At 43.1% G+C, this 20,990-nt stretch overlaps 1 protein-coding gene across 5 annotated transcripts in view; it reads right to left on the bottom strand.

Moving 5' to 3' along the window:
• The window catches only part of dmd (dystrophin), a 214,565-nt gene that overhangs the window by 54,398 nt on the left and 139,177 nt on the right, over nucleotides 1-20,990 (bottom strand). For all 5 annotated transcript variants that reach the window (XM_031852205.1, XM_031852208.1, XM_031852207.1 and 2 more), the window contains 20 exons: nucleotides 19,672-19,772; nucleotides 19,016-19,127; nucleotides 18,784-18,897; nucleotides 18,217-18,372; nucleotides 17,946-18,116; nucleotides 15,596-15,778; nucleotides 14,201-14,335; nucleotides 13,287-13,436; nucleotides 9,966-10,127; nucleotides 8,883-8,993; nucleotides 8,365-8,538; nucleotides 8,126-8,281; nucleotides 7,872-8,042; nucleotides 7,536-7,715; nucleotides 7,258-7,380; nucleotides 6,716-6,886; nucleotides 6,194-6,316; nucleotides 5,977-6,111; nucleotides 5,595-5,747; nucleotides 3,969-4,139 (listed from right to left, as the gene is read on the bottom strand). In XM_031852205.1, coding sequence (XP_031708065.1) covers nucleotides 3,969-4,139; nucleotides 5,595-5,747; nucleotides 5,977-6,111; nucleotides 6,194-6,316; nucleotides 6,716-6,886; nucleotides 7,258-7,380; nucleotides 7,536-7,715; nucleotides 7,872-8,042; nucleotides 8,126-8,281; nucleotides 8,365-8,538; nucleotides 8,883-8,993; nucleotides 9,966-10,127; nucleotides 13,287-13,436; nucleotides 14,201-14,335; nucleotides 15,596-15,778; nucleotides 17,946-18,116; nucleotides 18,217-18,372; nucleotides 18,784-18,897; nucleotides 19,016-19,127; nucleotides 19,672-19,772 — 2,952 coding nt within the window. The remainder of the gene's footprint in view (nucleotides 1-3,968; nucleotides 4,140-5,594; nucleotides 5,748-5,976; nucleotides 6,112-6,193; nucleotides 6,317-6,715; nucleotides 6,887-7,257; nucleotides 7,381-7,535; nucleotides 7,716-7,871; nucleotides 8,043-8,125; nucleotides 8,282-8,364; nucleotides 8,539-8,882; nucleotides 8,994-9,965; nucleotides 10,128-13,286; nucleotides 13,437-14,200; nucleotides 14,336-15,595; nucleotides 15,779-17,945; nucleotides 18,117-18,216; nucleotides 18,373-18,783; nucleotides 18,898-19,015; nucleotides 19,128-19,671; nucleotides 19,773-20,990) is intronic.

Here is a 20,990-nt window from a genome sequence, read left to right as displayed (position 1 = left end):
ACACACACACACACACACACACACACACACACACACACACACACACAAAGGCGTAGGGAGGTAGATCAGACGAAGAAAACATTATTACTTCACACAAATAACGTTTGATATCAATGCTCAATGTTCATGTATCTAACCAGGCAACATATCAAAGCTAGCTTTAGGGGAAACAAATCTGAGTTTCAACTGATTGAGAAAGCAATCTGGGACTTCAATTATTAAATGAGTTCACCATTGAAATTCCATGCAATTTAAAAAATACATACAAAAATATCTATGTCTGCGGGAGCCCTGAGAGGCAATTGAGAGTGGGGATCCATTTTCAAGGTCTGATTTTGTTTGGTAAAAAAAAGTTTTGCCGATATAATTTTCCATGGTACTTCTACAAGGGGCTGAATTGCGCCACTAAATAGCACCAAAAGCATTTATGTTCCCCCTAACGGCAGATTAGCGCTGACTAAAACACAATTCTAGCCAAAAGAAAGACATGACGGTATTGTTCCATAACTTGCTAACACATGTATGTAACTTGGAGGAAAACACGAATGCTTTCTGTTCAATTTCAAACATGAAGTGGTGCACTTCAGCTTCATGTGGCTTAAATGAGTATTACAACAACTAACACAGTGATGCTGAAAAAACAACTAGAAAACATTTTCACCTGCCCCAACTGTTTTCATGGCTTAAAAAAATCTTAATTTTAATTAATTAATTTATGAAATTATCTTGGCAAAACCCCCCCCCCCCCCCACCTGTGTCACAGAGGGATATAAATCAGGAACATAGACGGATTCTCCATGGATAATAACCAGTTCTTCAGTCATAAACACAGGAGAGAACGACTTAGAATATGGATCACCAGAATCTTTTTCCTCACTTGCCTCTCAGGGCTTCCGTACAAATCACATCTATAGAAGACATACATTTAATATGAACAAAAGTATAATTTATTTAGTTTTTCTTTCATTTTCCTCCCAAATTTGTTTTGGGCTTGACAAAATAAATTGAATTGCATGAATATAAGTGAACACATTAGTAGTTGTAGATACATTTTTAGATGAACTAGAAGCTTTGACAAATGAAGCCCCCAGATTGTTTCACGGAAGATTCCTACTCAAACACATTATTAATCTGCATTGTGTATCATGCTAGAGCATGCAACCAATTAGCTTAGCAAACATTTTTACACTTTGGTTTTATTTTGGATTTAACAAATGAGCTATAACATTGTATTTTGAGGTATGATGTCACTTTTTGAACTATGGGACAAAGCTACACTATTATTGGCTTTTTCCCCTGCTTCCAGTCTTTATGCTAAGTTGAGCTAAGTGGCTGCGGCTTCATATTTAGTGGCACTGATCTTTAGAAAATAGAAATTGTACATGCAAACTATTCTATTAACTATCAACATCTACAAATCCAACTGGGCTAAGGTCATATGTTATGATCACAAGCTCCAGAGCTAAACTGATGGTTGTTAACTGGTTAAAGGATAGGTTCACATTTCTCTAAAAATGTCTTAAAACATAATTCATCTGGAATTAGCGAATTCAGATTTTACATACAAATTATGGTAAATTATGCATTGTTACTATCCGCTAATATTCAACTAACATATTATTGTAACTCTGACTGACGGGTGCTTCTGTGGCATAATGAGTACTTTTACTTTTGCTAACCGTAGCCTCCAAACTACTGGTCATACCAGACCAAGTAAGGCTGAAGCAGTAAAAGCCCTTAGTGTACTGATGAGAGCACGGGTGTGTTTGATTGCTTGTAAATGTAACTTTGCTACAGTAAGAAGAAGAATCTCCTCACATCTTTTAGAAGTGACATTTTAAGTCTCACTTTAAGTAGAGGCTTTGAATACGTCTTCCACCACTGCTATGTTACAATACCACAGGCCATCTGTTTGTCATCTTTATACGCGTCATAGAATTCATACACAGAACTAGAACTGTGGATTATGTCTTGTCTATTATGTCCATCATGTCTTCGATTAAAGTTCAAAAGGCCAGGGACAGCCAGTACGGACAGGAGGATTCATGACATTTACCATTTCTTCAACGTATATATGAACGCGAGTACTGTTTCATTAATATGTGAACTCATCCTTTAAGGTCCGAGGGAAACATTGTGGCCATGACTTAATAAAAAAAAGTAAGTGATTTCTACGTTTGCAACTAATGAATTTAACCCAGTGTGACAGACTTACACATTATCCGTCATCTGATGAATCACATTCATAGTAAAGGCCCGATCCTGTTCTCAGTGTACACACACATAGACCCACCTGTTCACACATTGCATGTTTAATTTAGAGCCGTTTTAGACACGCGTTTGTGATTTCAATGTGTGTTGCTGAGACATGAGAGCAGAGCAGATCTTGCTGATGAGAGGAAGAGCTTTAAAGTAACATGTGGTCTGATGTCGCTCTCCAACACACAAAGAATTTGTTTCTTCAGTTTCTGCACCCCGAAATGTTTAAGCTCTAAATGGCTCTTCCTCTCATGATCTAGTCTACTCTTCTCCGTCTTCTACATCACTCGGACTGAATACACATCTATACTGTATTTGTTTTCATAAAAAAACATTGTGTTAAGTGCTGTTGCTCAGCCCCATTTTTGGTGCTGGGGTGCGGAGAACCCAGCCTGGAGAGTATGGGAAATTAAGTGCACCCATTACTGCTCAAGGGTTCGTAATCAATGTGCCGAAGTGGCTAAACAGTTCGAGTGGAGCAGCTCAGAGGCCCTACTGTACAACACTGAAGCACAACATCACTGAGACAGACTGAGTGTGTTCAGTCCGTGGTCCCTTGGCAAATTAAGATAATGAAATTTGTGCTTTTGATTCCTCTCAGTGCGCCTGAAGAAATCTAAAAATCGGACAGTTCAGATGTGCATTTGTCCAAGTTGACACCATGTGGTGTTAGTGTAAGTGGTTGATTCACGTGATTGGTTGACAGGATACATACATCTTCAGTGGTCGGCAGATCAGGGAACTGTGAGGGTGTAATGTGATTGGTTGGCAGGCCGAGCAGTGTGGTGTGTGGGCGGGGGAGCATGCGGTGACACAGAGCCAGACAGAGCAACCAATGAGATTTGGACATGTGACCGTGCTTCACATGACCACATTAAGACATGTAAATGAGAAGATGCAAAAAAATAAATAAAAAATTAAAATATAGGCAACTCACATTTTATTTTGAAAGGGAACAATCTAGTTCTGATTTAGATTTTAAGTAACTTTTTTAAACTGACATTAGCTCAAATGAGCTTCAAAGTATCTTGAAGGTTAAGTCTGGTGATATTGGTCTTTTCATGGGATTTGTTTACAATCAGAAAAATATAGAATAACACTAAATAACCCAAATATAAGACATTTATTGTTACAGATGAATATAGAGAAATGTCTTCTTCAACAGACTGTATTTCAGTGTACTTCCCTACACTTCCTGTCAAGGTGGAAGGACAAATAAAGTTTGCCGTCTAGGTTCGGACTAGGAAGCATTCGAGATGATATAAATGTAGATTTAATAAATTGGTTCATGCCTTTATTCACGGTGTGAAAGCTCAGAAAAACAATGACGTCTCCTTTTCGATGCGTAATATCTGCGTCCTTCGTGTAAGTATTCATGACAACATTTTTTTTTGAAAAAATATCTTGACTTGTGAATAGATTGCAGAAAATTAAAACGTCTCCCGTTGTGAAAAGGCTCTAACATGACGTAGGAACAAACTAAACTTATTAGTTATTCTAGAACTAATCGTAAACTGGGACGTTAATATTAAGCTTGCTGAACACATTTTGAAGGGGATTCATTTCAGATAGTTGTTATTAGAAGCTCTTCAGGCTAATTTCATGCATGAAGAAAGTAGTATTAGTATAATAACCTGGTCTGATTAGTGTAGTATTCTCTGTTAGTACTGTAGATATACTGTATAGAAGTCGTGCCTACTGAAACTCACACATTGTCTCTTGAAGGGTCTGAAATTGCCCTCCACCTCAACCCAGCGTGTGTTGAGCTGGAGTTGGCGGGGCTCCACTAGATTGGCGGCTCCAGCTTCTGAGAGCTGATTGGCTAAGCCCTGCACCTCGTTAAGCTCCTCCTTCTTCTTGTCGAACTCTGTGCCAATTTCCTATTGGACAAAATCAACCAGGGGGGGTCACTTGCTATTGGCTGAGCCCGTGGGGGGGGGGGGGGAATGTTGAATAATACACATTCACAGACACGCACACACACTCATACAGATACACACACACAGTGATCATACATAATAAAAATAATAAAACATTTACATTATTCACTCACTAGCATCCACTCCAACAGACCCACAACACATTGAGATATCATGTTTGTAAGTGTCAACCATTCATTGTATGTTAATATTATACTGTATGCATCGCCGTTTCAACAATCCACATCACATAAGAAAGTGGTGTTATAATTAGGAGGCGCATACTGCCTTCAGCCTTTATTTACATTGAGAAGGAGTACAGTAACTGGCCTTTTAAATAAGTACAGAGGAGTAAGTGCGGGGGGGGGGGGGGTGCGAGGGCGATAAGAAGCATGGAGAGACAGAGAGACAGGTAGATGAGCAGACAGACAGACAGCGAGGAATCTCGGTTTGCGGCAATGACAGGGGGAGTCTGAGGCGAGCGAGTCAGACGTCCGCTTATCGAAATGTCATAGTGATCATCTGAAAGTGAAAGACACACATACAGAGTCAGGCGGTGGGGGGGGGGGGCAGAAAAACAGGTGGAGTTCAGGGTTCCTCCATTAAACCTTTCCACATCAACACGCAGACTCAAAGGTGTGTAGCATTAACATCAATGTATTATCTCAATAATAAAGAGTGGCCTAAAAACGAATAAAAGAATGTTTAAACTCTGAGTACTTTCGAATTTCTACTACTACTAGTATCTACTGACGTATTTTATATCTTGGAACAATCTTAGAACAAAACGTTGAAATCGTTCCCACAGCACTCTATCATAGATGGTTTGGTATAATTGTTGAAAATTACATTAATAAACATTTTAAAAATGTCCTTACATCTACTTACAACTACACCTGGTCTGTTATAGTGTGTTATAGACCATTTATTAATTGCTAATATTGTGATTGTCAATGCTATTGCCATTTTGCCATTTCGTAAATAATTTAGTCATGATTTATTGATGTTAAAATGCTACACACATCACTGTTTAATGAGCCTCCTATTAACTCTGGGTCCAGCGCAAAAGAAATCCCAGATAAATGCCGCCGTCTCCTACTGGGGACAAGAATCGATCTGCAATAATATCTTTAAATAGATACGATGAAGATTCAAAAAGTCCTCTTCCCAAATGAATGATTGCAAAAGGCTCGACACCAAGAGGAGAGGAGAAAAACAAAAGTCCGTTCACTGTTATCATGTCCCAGGAGGATGTAGAATGAGAAAAGATGAAAGACACAGAAAGCGAGCGACAGACGGTGTGAGATGAAGAGCTGGATGATGAGGAAGGATATCAAGATTCATTGTCATTTCTTAACATGGCAGAAAAGCAAAGATATGATATTTATTTATGCTTGAATCTATGTGTGTTATCACCTTGACCCTCTCTCCTTCGGGGGGGTCGGGCAGTTGGTCCACGCTGCGTTGGATGTCATCCAGCCAGGCCAGCAGGTCATGTGACTTCCTCCTGTACTGGTACCACTGGGGAGCGATGGCCAACGCCTTCCTGTTCCTCAGCCCACGCAGGTCCTGCACACACACACACACACACACACACACACACACACACACACACACACGCACACACACACACACACACACACGAAGAGATACATCATCTTAATCATTGAGCTTTAAAGGTATTTTATCCCCTTTGGACTGAGCCAGGCTAGCTGTTTTTTCCTGTCTTTATGCTAAGCTAACTTATAAAACCGTGGACATGCATGTTATAAGTACTTTAATGCACAAAATGCGTTACCTTGACAGTGTTGTACTTGCTGTTGAGCTGGTTGTGCTTCAGTCTGATCTGCTCTCTCTTGTCCTGATCAGGGACTCTCTTCTGTAGATTCTCGCCCTTCAACAGTAACTCCTTCACTGCACCTTCCTCACAGTCCTACACAACACACACACACGTTCAGTAGAGGTGCACACATAATATGATAGAAAGTCATTATCCTTCAGTGTGTGTGTGAGACCTTGTTCTCCTGGAAGTCCTCCTCCTTGAGGTTTTCCCCCTGCTTGGCCTCCTCCTCCAGGAGCTCCAGCCAGATCTGCGCTTCGCTGTGGTATTGCTCCAGCTCCTTGGCTGATGCTGCCGTCTGCCACACACACACACGCAAAGATGCACAGGCGAACAGACACAAAAAAAAGAAAGATCATTAGTGGCCAAGAGGAAGTAAATTAGTTCGGAGAGGTTGGAGCAGATTTAGTGAGAGTTTGAAGTAAATTTAGTGTGAGAGTTTGAAGTCTGTTAAGTGAGGGTTTAAAGTACATTTAGAAAGAGATTCTATTTAGTGAGACTCTGAAGTCCATTTAATGAGTACTTAGTCCATTTGGAGAGAGCTTGAAGTAAATATATGGGAATAGTTGGATTATAAGAAATGATGAAAGAGTCCATTTAAGTGTTTACGAGTCAAAATGGCAAACAACTGACAGGAATTAGATCGTATCAGACTGTGTGTTATTGCTGTTAGGACAGTAATCAGAGGGTATAATACCAGTCCGAAGGCGAAGCGTTGAGCGATGGTGTCAAACCTCCGGCCGAGCTGCTCCACTTTGGGTCTCACCTGGGCCTGGCAGTTCTCCCCCCTGGTGGACATGAGGTCCTGCGCCAGAGCCCTCACCTCCTCCATCTTACCCCTGGTCAGCTCCAGCTCTGCACGAAACACCTGCAGGACGCCAAGACACAGAATGACGGAAATAAATTTGAAGTTACTACGAGGAGCTTTCATTTCGTGTTGGTTTTGGCGGCCCCTGTGGACAAAAGCGGTAGTGTTTCCGAGCGCCAGAGTCCCTTTAGAAAACCTTCTCAAACCCTTTCTCAAATGGCTACTTATCAGAAACCTAATTGCAAAATAACTGATATATATATATACAAATGATATGACTATTTATAAATATTCATAAAAGAACACAGAAAGAACGTGAATGAAACTGCGTATGTATCTTGCAGGACCTTCGCCTCGCTCAGAGGCCGTCCGACATCTGAGGATTTATCCGATATACATGACACACAACATATATAAAGAGACATTACAACCTTAAGCACAGCGTCGTTGGGTCTCTGGCTGTCTATCTCGTCCATCTTTTTCTCTGCTCCATCAATCCATCCGTTCACTTCCTTTATCCCTCCATCCAACTTCTGCATCTGCTGCTGGTAGTCCTGAGAGAGAGAGAGAGAGAGAGAGAGAGAGAGAGAGAGAGACATGGAAAGCATATATTTCAATCTGAGACACTTCTAATGGGTTATTTTTAGAGGTTTCATTTTAGCACCGATAAGAAAGACAAATAGGGTGTTTTTCTTTTTCTTTCTCTAACCAGCAGCAGGTTGAGCCATTCTTCTGCTCTGGATGTGACCGCGATCCAGTTGCAGTGCAGCAGGCTGACTTTGTCGTCCACCAGGCCCCCGTGGCCCCGCAGCACCGTCTTGAGAGCCTCTGCGAGGTCCACCACGGCCTGCAGCTGCGGCTGACGCCTCTCCGTCTCCACGTGGATGGACTGACGACGGAAAAAAGGGCACAAGAGGGAGAGTTTAGAGACAAGACCACTTTTCTTCCCCCGATTTCTTTCTGCTCCCCATTATTTTTTGATGATAGCAAATAAACGGCTGCCTATTTTCCCTCAAGCCTTAACGATAATATGTGTGTGTCGTACCTGTGCCCATGCCACCTCAGCCTCCAGGTCGCTGGGCATACCGTCCACAGCGGAGCGCCTGGTGAGCTCGCTGTCGGTGGCGGCGAGCCACTCCGTCAGCCCGTTCAGCTCCTTGCGTAGCTTCCTGGACAACTTCAGACTTTTCTCCAGCTCCAGTTTACTCTCAGTTACCTACATAAAAAAAAGGACAAATTCATATCTAAATCTGACTCGTGTGTGTCTAACTGTGTGTGTTTGTGTTCGTGAGTTCTAACCTGTGAGCCGAGCTGGTTGTAGAGCAGTTTGATGGCGGTCACCCTGTCGTCCAGATCTTTGGGCTGCTCGGTCTGCTGCTTCTGGACGATCTGTCTCCCTGTCTTTATCACCGTCTCCACCTCCCCTTTCACTTCACTCAGCACCTTGTACAACTTCTGTCACACACAAAACACACACAACAAGGGGATCAACACAGGTTCACACCATCTTTATCCATCTATCTGCCGCAATGACCCACCATGCACTGGTCCAGCTGCGACTGCACCACGTCCTGCTCCACGCTGCGGATGTCCAGCACCCCAACCTGGCTTTTCACCCTGGCCAGCAAGTGCTCGCACTCGGACAGCCGGGCGTCGAAGTTCACCGGCTTCTGGAAGAGCCGGAACTTCGTCAACACGTCGGCCAGCATTTTCTGTGAAAAGGCAGGAGATGCTGACCTGACCTGTAGTCCAATACAGGCACAGAGCTATAAAGGAAAAGCTCAGGTGCTATGATACTAAAGAGGGGCGAAACATCCAGCTGTATGTCTCTTTAAGTTCCTTATCGTTGCTTCAGGAAAGTATAGCCTCCATGGTTGCTGAGTGTATTGTGTCCATCTCCTACAAATGTAGGTGTTATCTTTGATAAGTCGAACATCATCACGATCATTGACCCGTACATGTTTCCTCCATCTAAGACACATTGCTAAATTTACAATATGTGTGCCCATCGCTCTCTGTATCTGTGCGTTTGCACATGTGCGAGTGTGTATTGTACCTGTGTCAGGTCCATCTGTCCCAGGACCCTCTGGGACGGCTTCTTGTCCTGGTTCTTCTTCCTCATGTCCTCCAGGGTCGCTTCATGGCCGCTCAGCTCCGACTGGATTTTCTGTCAAATGCACATCATCAAAATAACAGATTATCCTTTATGAATGACAGCCAGCCAAAGTCTCATAGTAAATTATGGTTAGAAATGTAGTAAATTTAATAAAATCTGTCTGGAACGTGAAACTAAAGCCAATGAAGCTGGAGCAGCTTCATAGTGTACCTCCTTCTGCTGACCACAAGGTGGCAGGAGGCATCAAGGAGCGAGGAGAGGACGCTCAAAAGCTTTAATAACCTGTCAACCTCTCTCTCTCTCTCTCTCTCTCTCACACACACACACTTGGTCTCCGTCACCCCTCTCTCTTTAAATATCAAGTGGCCTGTAATCACATATGCTCATCCACACCACTCTAATCCAATCATTATCTCATACTTGTGGTCTTCAAGGCACGTGGAATTATCTCTCAATGCCCTCCCTACACACTCTCTCTCGCTCACATTTCAATCACTCATCCTATCCAGCGTGCCATCATCTCATACCGTCTGGAGGCTGTGTGTTTGAGAGAAAAAGAATGGAGATATGTAAAAGTTAAAGGAAGAGGATGAAAAGACAGAGGCATGGTGTGTGTGTATGTGTGTGTCTGCTGTCCAAAGCAGCTCCCGGCTTAATTTGGACCACAGAGAGAGAAAAGGAGCATTTGCCATTCTCTCTTGGGTTCCTTTGCATGCCCACACACACACACGCACACGCACACACACGCACACACACACACACACACACACACACGCACACACACACACACGCACTCGGAAGCACCAATGATCTGTATGGTGCATTTCCCCCTTCTCGTCTCTCTCTACCTGTCCACACAGCCGTCTCTGTGAACAGTGAAGTCTGACCAGGCCAAAGGCGGGACTAAAACCTGCAATTACTGACGGTAAACTGACATCTTTACTCTGAAATACTGGCACTTTAAAAAAATGACCAAACATCTACAGGCGACTTCCGTCCGATAAATCGGTGTCTGGCAGCTACCTGAGCCTCCTGCGGTATCTGCTGGACGTCGATGTGGTCGGCCATATACGCGCTGAGGTGGCGGTCGGTGTTGGTGAGCGAGTCCTGGATCTGCCTCAGTGTCTTGTCGTTGTCCTGGGCCCACTGGACGCTCTTCTCCAGCTCCTTCTGACTGAGCGCCGCCTGGGGAAAAAAAACACACATCACACCTCGTCAAACAACTCAGACCAACACATTACTATAAATAAAGGAAACTTCTATACAATCAGACTTCTTTTTGCCCCCTGCTGGACAGTAAAAAGAATGCAAGTTTAAAACACTTCCGCATTGTTGCTGCCTGCTAATCAGCTATGATAGCTTCCTCCATCTAGAGTCTCCGGCCCTCCTTCGGTACAGTCAAGCTGTCTTGCTGCTGGTCGAAGGTGCAAATCTGCTGGTCAGATTTCACCAAAGCTGAACATCAGTGCAGATTTCCTTCGTCCAGTGGTGTAGTGGAGGTATACAGGGTATACCCACCTCTTATTCTGGCAGTTTACAGTAAACCCACCTGTCAACCAAAAGGCCATTTGAAAACGAATTGATGAAGCTGCAAAACCAGCATTTTCATTATTTTTTTTAAATAGCTGTTACTAACCTGTGTAGGTTGCAACAGCTTTAACGCGCACACACACGGAAATCACTCCCCCCGGCTACGAAAAAATGAGCACATACACACGCACACAAACATCCTGCATGTACCCTCTTGAAGGACGGACTGCGGGGTTTCTCTCTCATGCTGCTTCTTTGTGACCAACCGCCATCACCGCAAACAACACAAACAACCTACGATCCTCTGACGACTGTTGGTCCGGCGCCTGGCAACTGCTGAAGTGTTTCCTGGTGACTGCCTGCAAGATTAACTAGTAAACGGACCGATTACATCATGTGTGCGTGTGTGTGTTTACAGGTGAGCATGCTAAGCTCTTGCAGGAGGATAATGACTAAGTTTAGCCCCGAGTGTGTCTAACCCGTGTCTCACACACACACACACACAGCTCTCCTCATGTTACCAGTGGACGTGTCTCAGCTGATAATGTATGAAATGAGAAGTTGAGGGAGATTAAATATTTAGACAAACATTGATAACAACCTTCCCCGTGGCGATCGACTCCATTTCCCCGGCAATTGTCGGCTCATGAATACATATTCTGATTAAACACTCCCTTATTACCTCTCTCTCTCTCTCTCTCTCTCTCTCTCTCTCTCTCACGAACGCGGCGTGTTGTGAACAAGAGAGATAGAGGATCGCTGTTTGCTTCACCGCCGTGCGTCGGAAACGCCGGCGGCAGAGCGGCGAGCAAGTGTTCTCGGCAGACGGAGATATGAGACAAACTATTTTTTTTTGGAATGCGCGGGATGGATTTATCGCCGCATGAGTTTTAAAGTGGGGCGTTGATATAATGAGATTATGTACTTATTCTACTGTCTCGGCATTTACTCGGACCCCTGCGCTCCTCAGAACTCTCTATTTGACTCTTATCACACTGTTCTTTGGTGAACAAGTAGCTAGATAAGAAATATGCTTCTTTGATGTCGAACTTGGATTTGAATGACATCGACTTTTTCTCGGTTATGTTGTCAAGGCAATCAAAATAGTGTCAATGTCGGAGGTTGCTGCTCCAGACGCAACTACAGCAACTAAAAGGAAGCCATTATGAGACCTATCCATGGGTTTCCTTCCAAGCAAACACACATGCACATCTTTTCTACAGCCGTTGTGTCGGTAGCGGTTGCAGCTCAAAGACGCGGGGATTTGATTTTGGTGGTGTATCTCGGCCCCGTTGACAATGAGGTTTCTCCCTCGGTGTGTTGAAATAAGATAAAACAACAACAAATGGACAAAAAATGTGTGCTGCACTGTGGCTCCTCCGCAGTTAAAATGGGTCAAATGCGGAGAATCATTTTAATAAAGTAACTAATAAAATAGGTTCCCTATTGGGATACTTTATTGCGAATATATGGCGGCATGTTCATACTATGACAGTTTTCACACAGTGAAATTTTCTTCAAACATCGCTGATTTAGTTAGAAAATAAATAGATATTAAAAAAAAAAAAAAAAAAAAAAAAAAAAAAACCCCCCCTTTAACAAACCCCCCACAGGAAAAAAAAAGAAAGAAAGAAAGAAAAAACATTGGGGCAATGTTTGGGTCTCGGTGTGCTTTCGCTCCTCCATCTGTCTTTGCAGAGATACTCACAAACAGCCGCGTCCCGTCTCTGAGCTCCCCATCCCCGTTATAGATGAGCAACAAACAGGGCTCAGAGCTGGCCGGCCTCACCTCGCATGCCGACACACACACACACACACACACACACCCGACCAAAGGACACCAGCTCCTGTGATGCTCTCAAACGCACAGACAACACAAAAAAAATACCCCCAAAAAAGTGTGTCTCTCACGCACACGCACACACACACAGTCTCTGATAGGTAGACAAACAAAGGGAGGCTTATCAGGCTGCAAGGAAAACATTAATCTGGTTCTATTGTGAGAGAGGATCAACCCAGCGGGCAATGACTGTGTGTCTGTCTGTCTGTGTGTATGTGGGTGTGTGTGTGTGTGTGTGTTTGGGTGCAAGTGTGCGTAATCTGTCACTGAGGATCACCACAGGAGGCTGAGAAGGTATTGCTGCCGCTGATGCCGGCTTATGATGGCTAGAAGGAAGACGGAGGAGGACGTTGGGAGAGCGAAGAGGTGGAGAAGAAAGTGGGAGAAATCGACGGGGTATGAAGTGTAACTCCTACATTTAAGAGTATGCCTGTGACCACAAACATCTCCCTCTCAACAGATAAACATGATAAACTAATGACTATTTTCATTTTGGCATTTTTGGCGTTGCCCTGTGGGGTAGAGTTTTGTTAAAAGAGAAATATTCTCAGTGTGAAACGTTATGAAAGGGTTGAGAGGAATTAAAACAAACTAAAGAACTTCCTCTTAAATTATGATTGGAACAGAGCCTTCAATCACTGAATGGACGGTCCTTGGCTGCAGCAATAACATGAATTCCTGAAGCGAGTAGAATTCTGCTTTAAAGTCCCTGAAAAGGTTTTAAAAGAAAAATGTAATGCTGCTGCAGCAGAGTGATGATTATGTTGTCAGAATTATTGTATATATATATACAAAAAAGTATCAGAAAAACAAAGTGTTATAGATGTGCTATAGATTCTGATTATGTTCATCTTTGGTTGTCAATCCCAACGCTGGTCAAACATTGTAGTGGAGGAATATTCTAAAAGCGACCAAAGACAGGCTGAAGGCTGCAGTATGTGTGAGTATGTGTGAGTATACTGTGTGTGTCTTACCCTCGCCATGAGCTCATCCCACCGCGCGTTGAAAGCGTCCAGTTTCTGCTGTATTATTTCATCCAGAACGCCTCCGTCCATCAGCGTCTGGGCCAGCTCCCGGATCTGGTTCCTGTTGTCCTCCGGGTGCCGCAGAAGAACCTCTAGACTCTGACAACACGAACAACGGCATCAATCACACTCGACCGTACCACTTTTGAATTTTCTGCAGTGGAGAATTCCAGCATGGCAGCTTCGCTTAGCATAGCGGAAGAAAGGGACATATTATGAGTTTAAGTGAAACCACAGAAAAATAGGCCTTTTGGTGGCGTTGCCTTTTTACACACAAACTGACACTGTTTTTGTTTGGTGGTGAGAAGTATATTGAAAACGATACAGGATACGAGTGTTAGCTGGTGACATGTAGAGGCTAATTAGCCCTTGCTAGTCTGACGTCAGTGCTTAACAACTTCTCACATCTCCACAAATACAGCTGAGTGGGCAATTATTTGCATTTTTGCTGTTCTGTACAAAGTTAAATGAAAGCATGCATCCTGGTGTAGCGGCTTTAAGCTTTGTGTTTAATCTCACCAGATCCCTGGATGTAACATCTAAGGCAGCCTGCAAAAGCACAGTTTAAGCTAATTAACAGGTTGTGGTTAACACAGAAGTCTTTCACTTGATTTCCTCACGCATTTCCGCCAGGAAGGCCTAATATCACTGAACATTGGACCATTGGATTCACTTCTTTTTTTTTCTGTGTGTGTCCTACACAAGGTCAACATCCTCAGACGGCACACTGAATCGATCTTGATGTCCTCCATAATGATATTAATCTCTTTCATATTTTCTGAAGTACCTTGCATCAAAACTATACCGAGGACAAAAAGCTCTCTGTAACTTACAGCTTGTCTTATTCACCAACTCATACTCACATCCAGGGCCTCCTGCAGCTCCTCTTCTCCTCCTTGGAGGTTTTCCATCTCGTCCAGCTTCTGCTCCAGCTGGTCCAGGAAGGCGTTCTCCTGCTCCAGGTAGGAGAGCAACTCACACCAACATGCCCACACCTCCTGCAGGGCATAATAATAATACACACAAAACCATCAGGAGGCATAGACAGAGGCAGGGATTAGTGAATGGATCAATACAAAAAAAACAGATGACCAGTTTGACATTTGATGCGTTTGAGGGACGACAGCAGCAGAAAAAGACAAATAGTGAGAGCAGAATAGTGCTATCTCAACTTCCTCTTGCTGTTGTTTTATTTTTCCTAATTCAGCATTGCTGTATCGCCCGTCATATCATTATATGTTCCACGTCAACATGTTTGACGGGTTTCTTTCCAGCTGCAGATGAGCAGCAGGAGCCTGATTGAACTGGCTTCAGAAAGAGGCAGATTTCACACAAACAAACGAGTCCAAAGCACTCCTTCGTGAAAAACAGTTATCTTCTGCACATGATGTCATTCCTTTTTTCCCCACATCTCAGCACAGACGTTCATCGGTCAATAACCATTACACAGAGTGCAAACGCCATGATTTGTGGGTTCAAAATCTATTACATATTGAAACGGCCAATAACATTAAATAATTGAATGCGATTAAACTATACTGCATAGTTTATGTTTAAAAGTTGCATTGGAACTGATCCCTTGTTTCTTTATGCAAGTATTTTTAAATGGGGGGCACACTGGAATCTATCTTATCCAAAAGACCCCACCATTTCTCCTCAATAGGAGCAAGACACAGAGCCTCTTTTTGTTGTTTTGTGTCCCTTTGTAGTCGTTACGCATCTCTATGTCGTTTTGTGTCACTTTGTAATTGTTTCGGACTTATTGTAGTTTTTCGTCTGTGGATGTTTTGTTTTATAGTCGTTGTGTGTCTCTTTGTCGTTGTTTTGTATCTCTTTGTAGTCATCTTGGGTCTGTAGTTGCTTTGTGTCTCTTTGTAGTCATTAAGTGCGTCTTTGGGGACGCTTTGTGACTTTTTGGAGACATTTTGAGTTTCTTTGTGGTCATTTTGCGCTTCTTCGTAATTACTCCTCGTCTTTGTAGGAATTTCTGTCCCTTTGTGGATGTTTTGCCCCTTTTTTATAGCCGTTGTGAGTCTCTTTGTGTCTCTATGTAGCTGCTCATTTAGAATTTTGTGAGTGTGCTCGTGCGCCAGCTCGTAAGGCCTTGGACTTGAAATCACATCTAAGGCTGTTTTTGTAAACACACAGCCTCCTCTTTCCCCTCTCTTAAAAGTTCCAATTGCATTTTCTCTTTACCAAGCATGCCAAGGTCATCCAATCACCAAATGATCACAGACAAGACAGAGAATAGTCCATACCTCCAGAGTTTTACATTTCCCATCCAGCCGGCTACACAGGCGCTGGTAGTTCGCCGTTAGCACATCCAATTCGGACCGCAGGGCATCATGGGCCGTGGGCGGAGCCTTGGCGATGAAACTGTTGACGCTGTCAGTCAGGAGTTTGACCTTTAGCTCCTTGGAGTGGACCTCCTCCTGAGCCCTCTGATATAGAGACAAAGTAAATGAATAAGTGACGAGTTGAACAGGTCGTTGGAGACACTTTGGGACCTCAGGTTCGGCCGATTTAGTTTGTGCGCGTCAACAAGCCTCGTCATGTCGATGAAACTCTCAAAAGTCATCTGGACAGTTAGAGGAGAGAGAGACAGGTGGCAGGAGAATGAAAGAAGAGAGGGAGGGCTTAATGGATGGAGGGATGGATGCACAAACAAATGATTCAATGTGTCTTCTGTTGACAAAGCCACCGTGTGTAAAGAGACAGAGAGAGACGGAGAGAGCAAGTAAGCCAACGAATCAATGAATGACGGAGTGCAGCTAATGCTTTCCCAAACGAGGGAGGGAAGGAGGGAGGAACAGGAGACGGGGGGGATTAAAAGAATAAGCGAGTGAACAGAGTTTATTTTAAGCTTGGAGCAGAAAGGAGGGAGTAGAGGAAGATTAGCAAGAGTGAAATCAATTTTTAATTTTCAACTTGACTCTCAAGGAAACTTTTTGGGAGCTTGGGTGAATGGGAGGGGACTACTATTGCCAAGGCTTTTGGGTAAATCACAAAGCAAATGCATTTACATCACAAATACATCGCATTAAAGTTATGAAAGCTCAAACAAAAATAAAAAAGGCACAGCAGAGAAAAGGAGAACTTATGCAATTTGATAGAAAATTGAGGAATGGAGGGAATGAGAGTGACACAAAGCTGTGGGTGAGGGTACGGGAAGACGATAAAAGAGAGGGGAGAGAGAGAGAGAGAGAGAGAGAGAGAGAGAGAGAGAGACACAGGAAGAGAGCTGGTTTTTAACTTCAACAATGGAAAGAGACTCGGGCAGACGGGGGCGTTATCGACCTGGAATTAACCAAGATCAAGAGAGAGTCAGTCGGATCGGGGCCTCCACTGTGAATACAGAGAAGACCGAGATCAGGGTCTCCCTGAGAAATCCAACCAGGGCTCCACATAAATCACATGAGCCAGGAACCCAACATAGAAGGAAAAAGTCACACTATGGAAATATAAATTGAGTGAAAATAATGCTTTCACTTTTTACAGACAGATTTACACAAAAAAATTGAAGAAATACCTTTAACTGTGCAACTATTCAGTCAGTTCATCGCAATTCGTTTTTGTGCCTTTTCCATTGGAAATCTATCTATGCCTGTAAATCATTGAACATAAAAAATAATTCTCAGCTCGAAAAGTCCGTCGAAATCTATGTCTAAATATAGACATAGATGAGATACTGTGTGAAACCACACTTGGACAGTTGTCCTCTGCGTCTGAAAGAGTGCACCTACATGTGCCAGTGCATAGGTGAAAGTCGTAATCTTTATGTTTTTATGAAATATATCGCAGAGAAAGGCTGAATTAACATTTCATAACAAAGCCAAAAGAATAATTACCCTCCCCCTTTCCCCTGCTGATCATTGTCGTACAGTCCCTTAAAGAACCAATTTGAATGTGTGAATAACTTTATAAGTTACAGTTCTATCAAAAATATTAATGTTGCATTTTTTGACCCTGGTATTATAGGTGGAGTTGTGTGGTATGGATGTGATAAATGTATTATATAGACGCTCAGTATGCTCTTATATTGATTGACCATAGGCACGATAAAACACACTGCGCAATATAATACTGGGTCATGTAAACATGAATCATATAATGCTATCTTGCCTTCTTAATGTGATCTTATATATCAACCAAAAATGTACTCTTGCAGTGTCCAGGTTCTGTCAGAAGTAGCCGACATAACACATCACAACTATAAGGATGCATTGATAAATCTACAAACAAAAAAAACAAATCAGTGTTTCATTTTTATATTGGGTTCGGTAAAAATGAGTATAAGATAAATGTCTATGTAAGCCCTGAAAGCAAGAATATTATTATTATTATTATTATTATTGTAATGCCTGGACCAACTGGGACAATTTGGTAGTGAATGTTGAAAACCAGAATATTTTTAGTGTTTTTGGACATTTGTTGGGATTTAGGACACCAAGCTTCAAACTGGGACAGTTCATGACAAAACGGGACGTCTGGTCACCGTATCCAGTGTGGGTATGGGGACAGACCCTGTGTTAGTTCGGCCGATAAACTCTCATACCGAAACTTTGAATTAAAACAGCAATAGACTGTATGTCCGGTTGAAGCGCATACCTTGAGCTCCTCCACGGCCTTGCGTAGCTCCTCTGGTGTCTTGTATGTGAAATCTCTCTCCAGGTAGTCTTCCTCAGCCTGGTTGATCCACTCCTGCATCTCCTGCATCTCCTTCCTCAGAGCCATGGTCTTATCGAGGCCACCTTTCAGAGCGGACTTCTTAGCGTAGGCCTAGACGGAGGAGAGGAAAACACACGGCGACACAAACACTCAGCGTTGTACGGACCATGAAGGCAGGGAATCACACACCCTCTGGATGAAGGTTACACACCTGTTTGCAGACGTTCTCCCACTGGCCGTTGAGCTCGTCCAGTTCCTTCTGGATGTAGATGGCAAACGGTGGCTCGGCCTCTTTCTTCAAATACAGGCCCACTTCATTTATGCCGTTGACACTGGGTTGGATGGTGTGGATGTCGTTCACCAGAGCCTATCAGAATGCAGGACCGTGGTAACACAGGTAGAAATATGACTGACTATTTAAGAGTGGTGTATTTTGGTCTTAATGAGATATCTGCAGTTCAATTTCTTCAGAAGTAGTCATGAAAAGGGTGTTTTTCTGCAAATTTCCAATTTCCTTTCCATTTCCTAGAGGGATATCTTATAGACTCTTGGATATTTTATGAACTCTAAGAGTCATTTGATGAATTATCAGGGGCCTTATCCCAAGAACATTTTACTTCTATCCGCTCTGTATAAACCATTCTCAACCTTTTATCAACCTGCGTTGGGATTGGGTTAGTGCTGGGGACCTTGAGGTGATCACTGACCACCCAGCCAGACCAGCCGGACCAAAAGATCTTGAACCTTGAAGTAATGTCAAGATGCATGGCTTCCTCACCGTGCACTGCTCTAACTGTTTCTCCAGAGCTTCAGAGTCTCCCAGTGCTGGCCATTCCTCGTTCAGGAACACATCCACATCTGCCATCCACTTCTTCAAAGTCTTTACGTCATTCTGGCGGTGAGACAAAAACGGGTATTGAAATGAAGACATTTCCACCAACAGATCAAGTCCTGTGATTATTAAACTTCCTCTCAAAGCAACATATGGTAATCTCTGTAATCGGTCTCACCTCAAACTGCAACAGCTTGGCCATGAGCTCTTGGAGTGTCTGGGCGTTGTCCATCAGCGTGGTGCCAAGTCGTCTCCAACGTGCCATGATGGACTCCATCTCGATGCGATACCTACAGAAAATAACAGAAGCTCATTAGCTTGTGACACGGCGTATTTCTTTACCGATGCATTGCTAATTCACCTTCCTGTTTAGACCATTTCCTTTGCATTTACTGCATTGATTCAAGGGTGTTTTACAAGGATCAGAGGTAAATGATCGTTTCTGTCAACGGAGTCCGGTGGCTTTGAGGAGAGCATATAACAGCTGTTTCCTCTCAAATCTTACTCAGCGAATTGAGGGTTTATTTCAACCAAACCAGAGTTGGTGACTGTTGGAACAGTGGAAAAGACAAACAAAAAGGGTTTTGATTAGTCGTATTTTGTGTGTGTCACGTTCGAGTGGAGTGTTTTGACGATCAGCTCGGTAAATTACTGTTATTTGAAGGGAGTCTGGTTGCTTTGAGGACAGCATATCAATTGTATGTTTTGAACGCTAAGAAAGTATAACAATAATCCGAATCGTTGTTGATTTTATCTATTGTATTCACTTCAACACGCTTCATATTGCATTGCGCCAGAATCAGTGGGAAAGAGGCTTTATTTTCCATATCTTACTTTTGGCAGATGTCTGGTGGAGCTTTCTGGAAGACCTGCTCCACGGCTGAGGTCAGGTAGTCCACTTCCCCTTGGTGTTCAGCCAGAGCCACCTGGAGGGCCTTGAGGGGTTGAAAGAGAGACACAGTAGAAATAAGGCTGGGGCGGGCTGGATGGTCGGGGGAAGTATACAGAGAAGAAGTACAAGTCAGAAGAGCTTGGAGGTTGGGTACGCAATGGGAGGAGCTCCAGATGCAGACTGTAGAGCTGAACTGTCTATCATAAAAAATGAGAAAAGAAAGATTTCAGCAAATCTCATTGGGCCAAAACAAAATAATTAAGTAAATAAATTGCATTTAATAGGAAATGTAAAATACATTGTTTGCCTCTTTTTGCATGTGTGAAGATCTATTGGAGAGATTTTTCATAAAGAAACATAAAATAAGTGAATTTGTGCCCTTTATACTGTAGCGTATTCACCACATGTACCCAGCCTCGTGATGAGGATAAAGGGGCCTAGCGCCCAACAAATCAATCCTCATGCCTGTAAGTGGAAACTCACAACCCACATGCTTCATGTAAATGTCATGAAGCCATTTTAATAGCTTGTCTGTCACATCACACAGTATTGAGCCGGGTGAAATGGGAGAGTGAAGGATGACGAGCATGAGAGGTTGTGGCGCTGCCACTGTGAACATTTTGTAATGAAAGCCTTTTCACACTATCGGCTTTCGCTTACCCTGCCGTGCAGGATGAATGACAAGTGGATAGGTGAGGGAATTCCCGGTGAACTTTTGCTGGGTTGCAGTGGAACATTTTGGGCAAGAAAGCCTCCGTTCACACCAAGGTGGCTCAGAGGCTTAGCTTAGCTCAAGCCCAGCCCCCTGGACAGGACATCCGTCAGTTACTATGGCTTACCCACAATCCATCTGCTGCAACAATGAATCCCTAGCAAGGAGGCAATAGAGACTATTTTTGCTCTAAGTTTTTGCCTTTTTCCTTTCTTTTCTCCTCCTCCTCCAGCACATCAACAAGCCTCCTTCTATAACTGACTCCCACGTTCACTTTTGAGATGAGTAGTCCCCTTATTAGAGATCCACAAGAAAGGTGAAAAGGTGATGTATCACAATGCAAAATAATACAAAAATAGCATAATAGTCCCTGTGAGTTTTAAACATTCCTACTAAGCCAATACGGGAACCTAATTCTAGGAAGCTTAAACTATTTGGTAGAGCTCTAATATATATACATATACATACATACATATACACACATATACATACATATACACACATATATATATATATATATATACATACATATATATATATATATATATA

This window comes from Anarrhichthys ocellatus, unplaced genomic scaffold (genome assembly GCF_004355925.1).
Source record: "Anarrhichthys ocellatus isolate YVR2014 unplaced genomic scaffold, GSC_Weel_1.0 scaffold12, whole genome shotgun sequence".
In the NCBI taxonomy this organism is placed as follows: domain Eukaryota; kingdom Metazoa; phylum Chordata; class Actinopteri; order Perciformes; family Anarhichadidae; genus Anarrhichthys; species Anarrhichthys ocellatus.
Note: the sequence above shows the minus strand (reverse complement) of the source record. Positions and strands in the feature narration are given on the sequence as shown.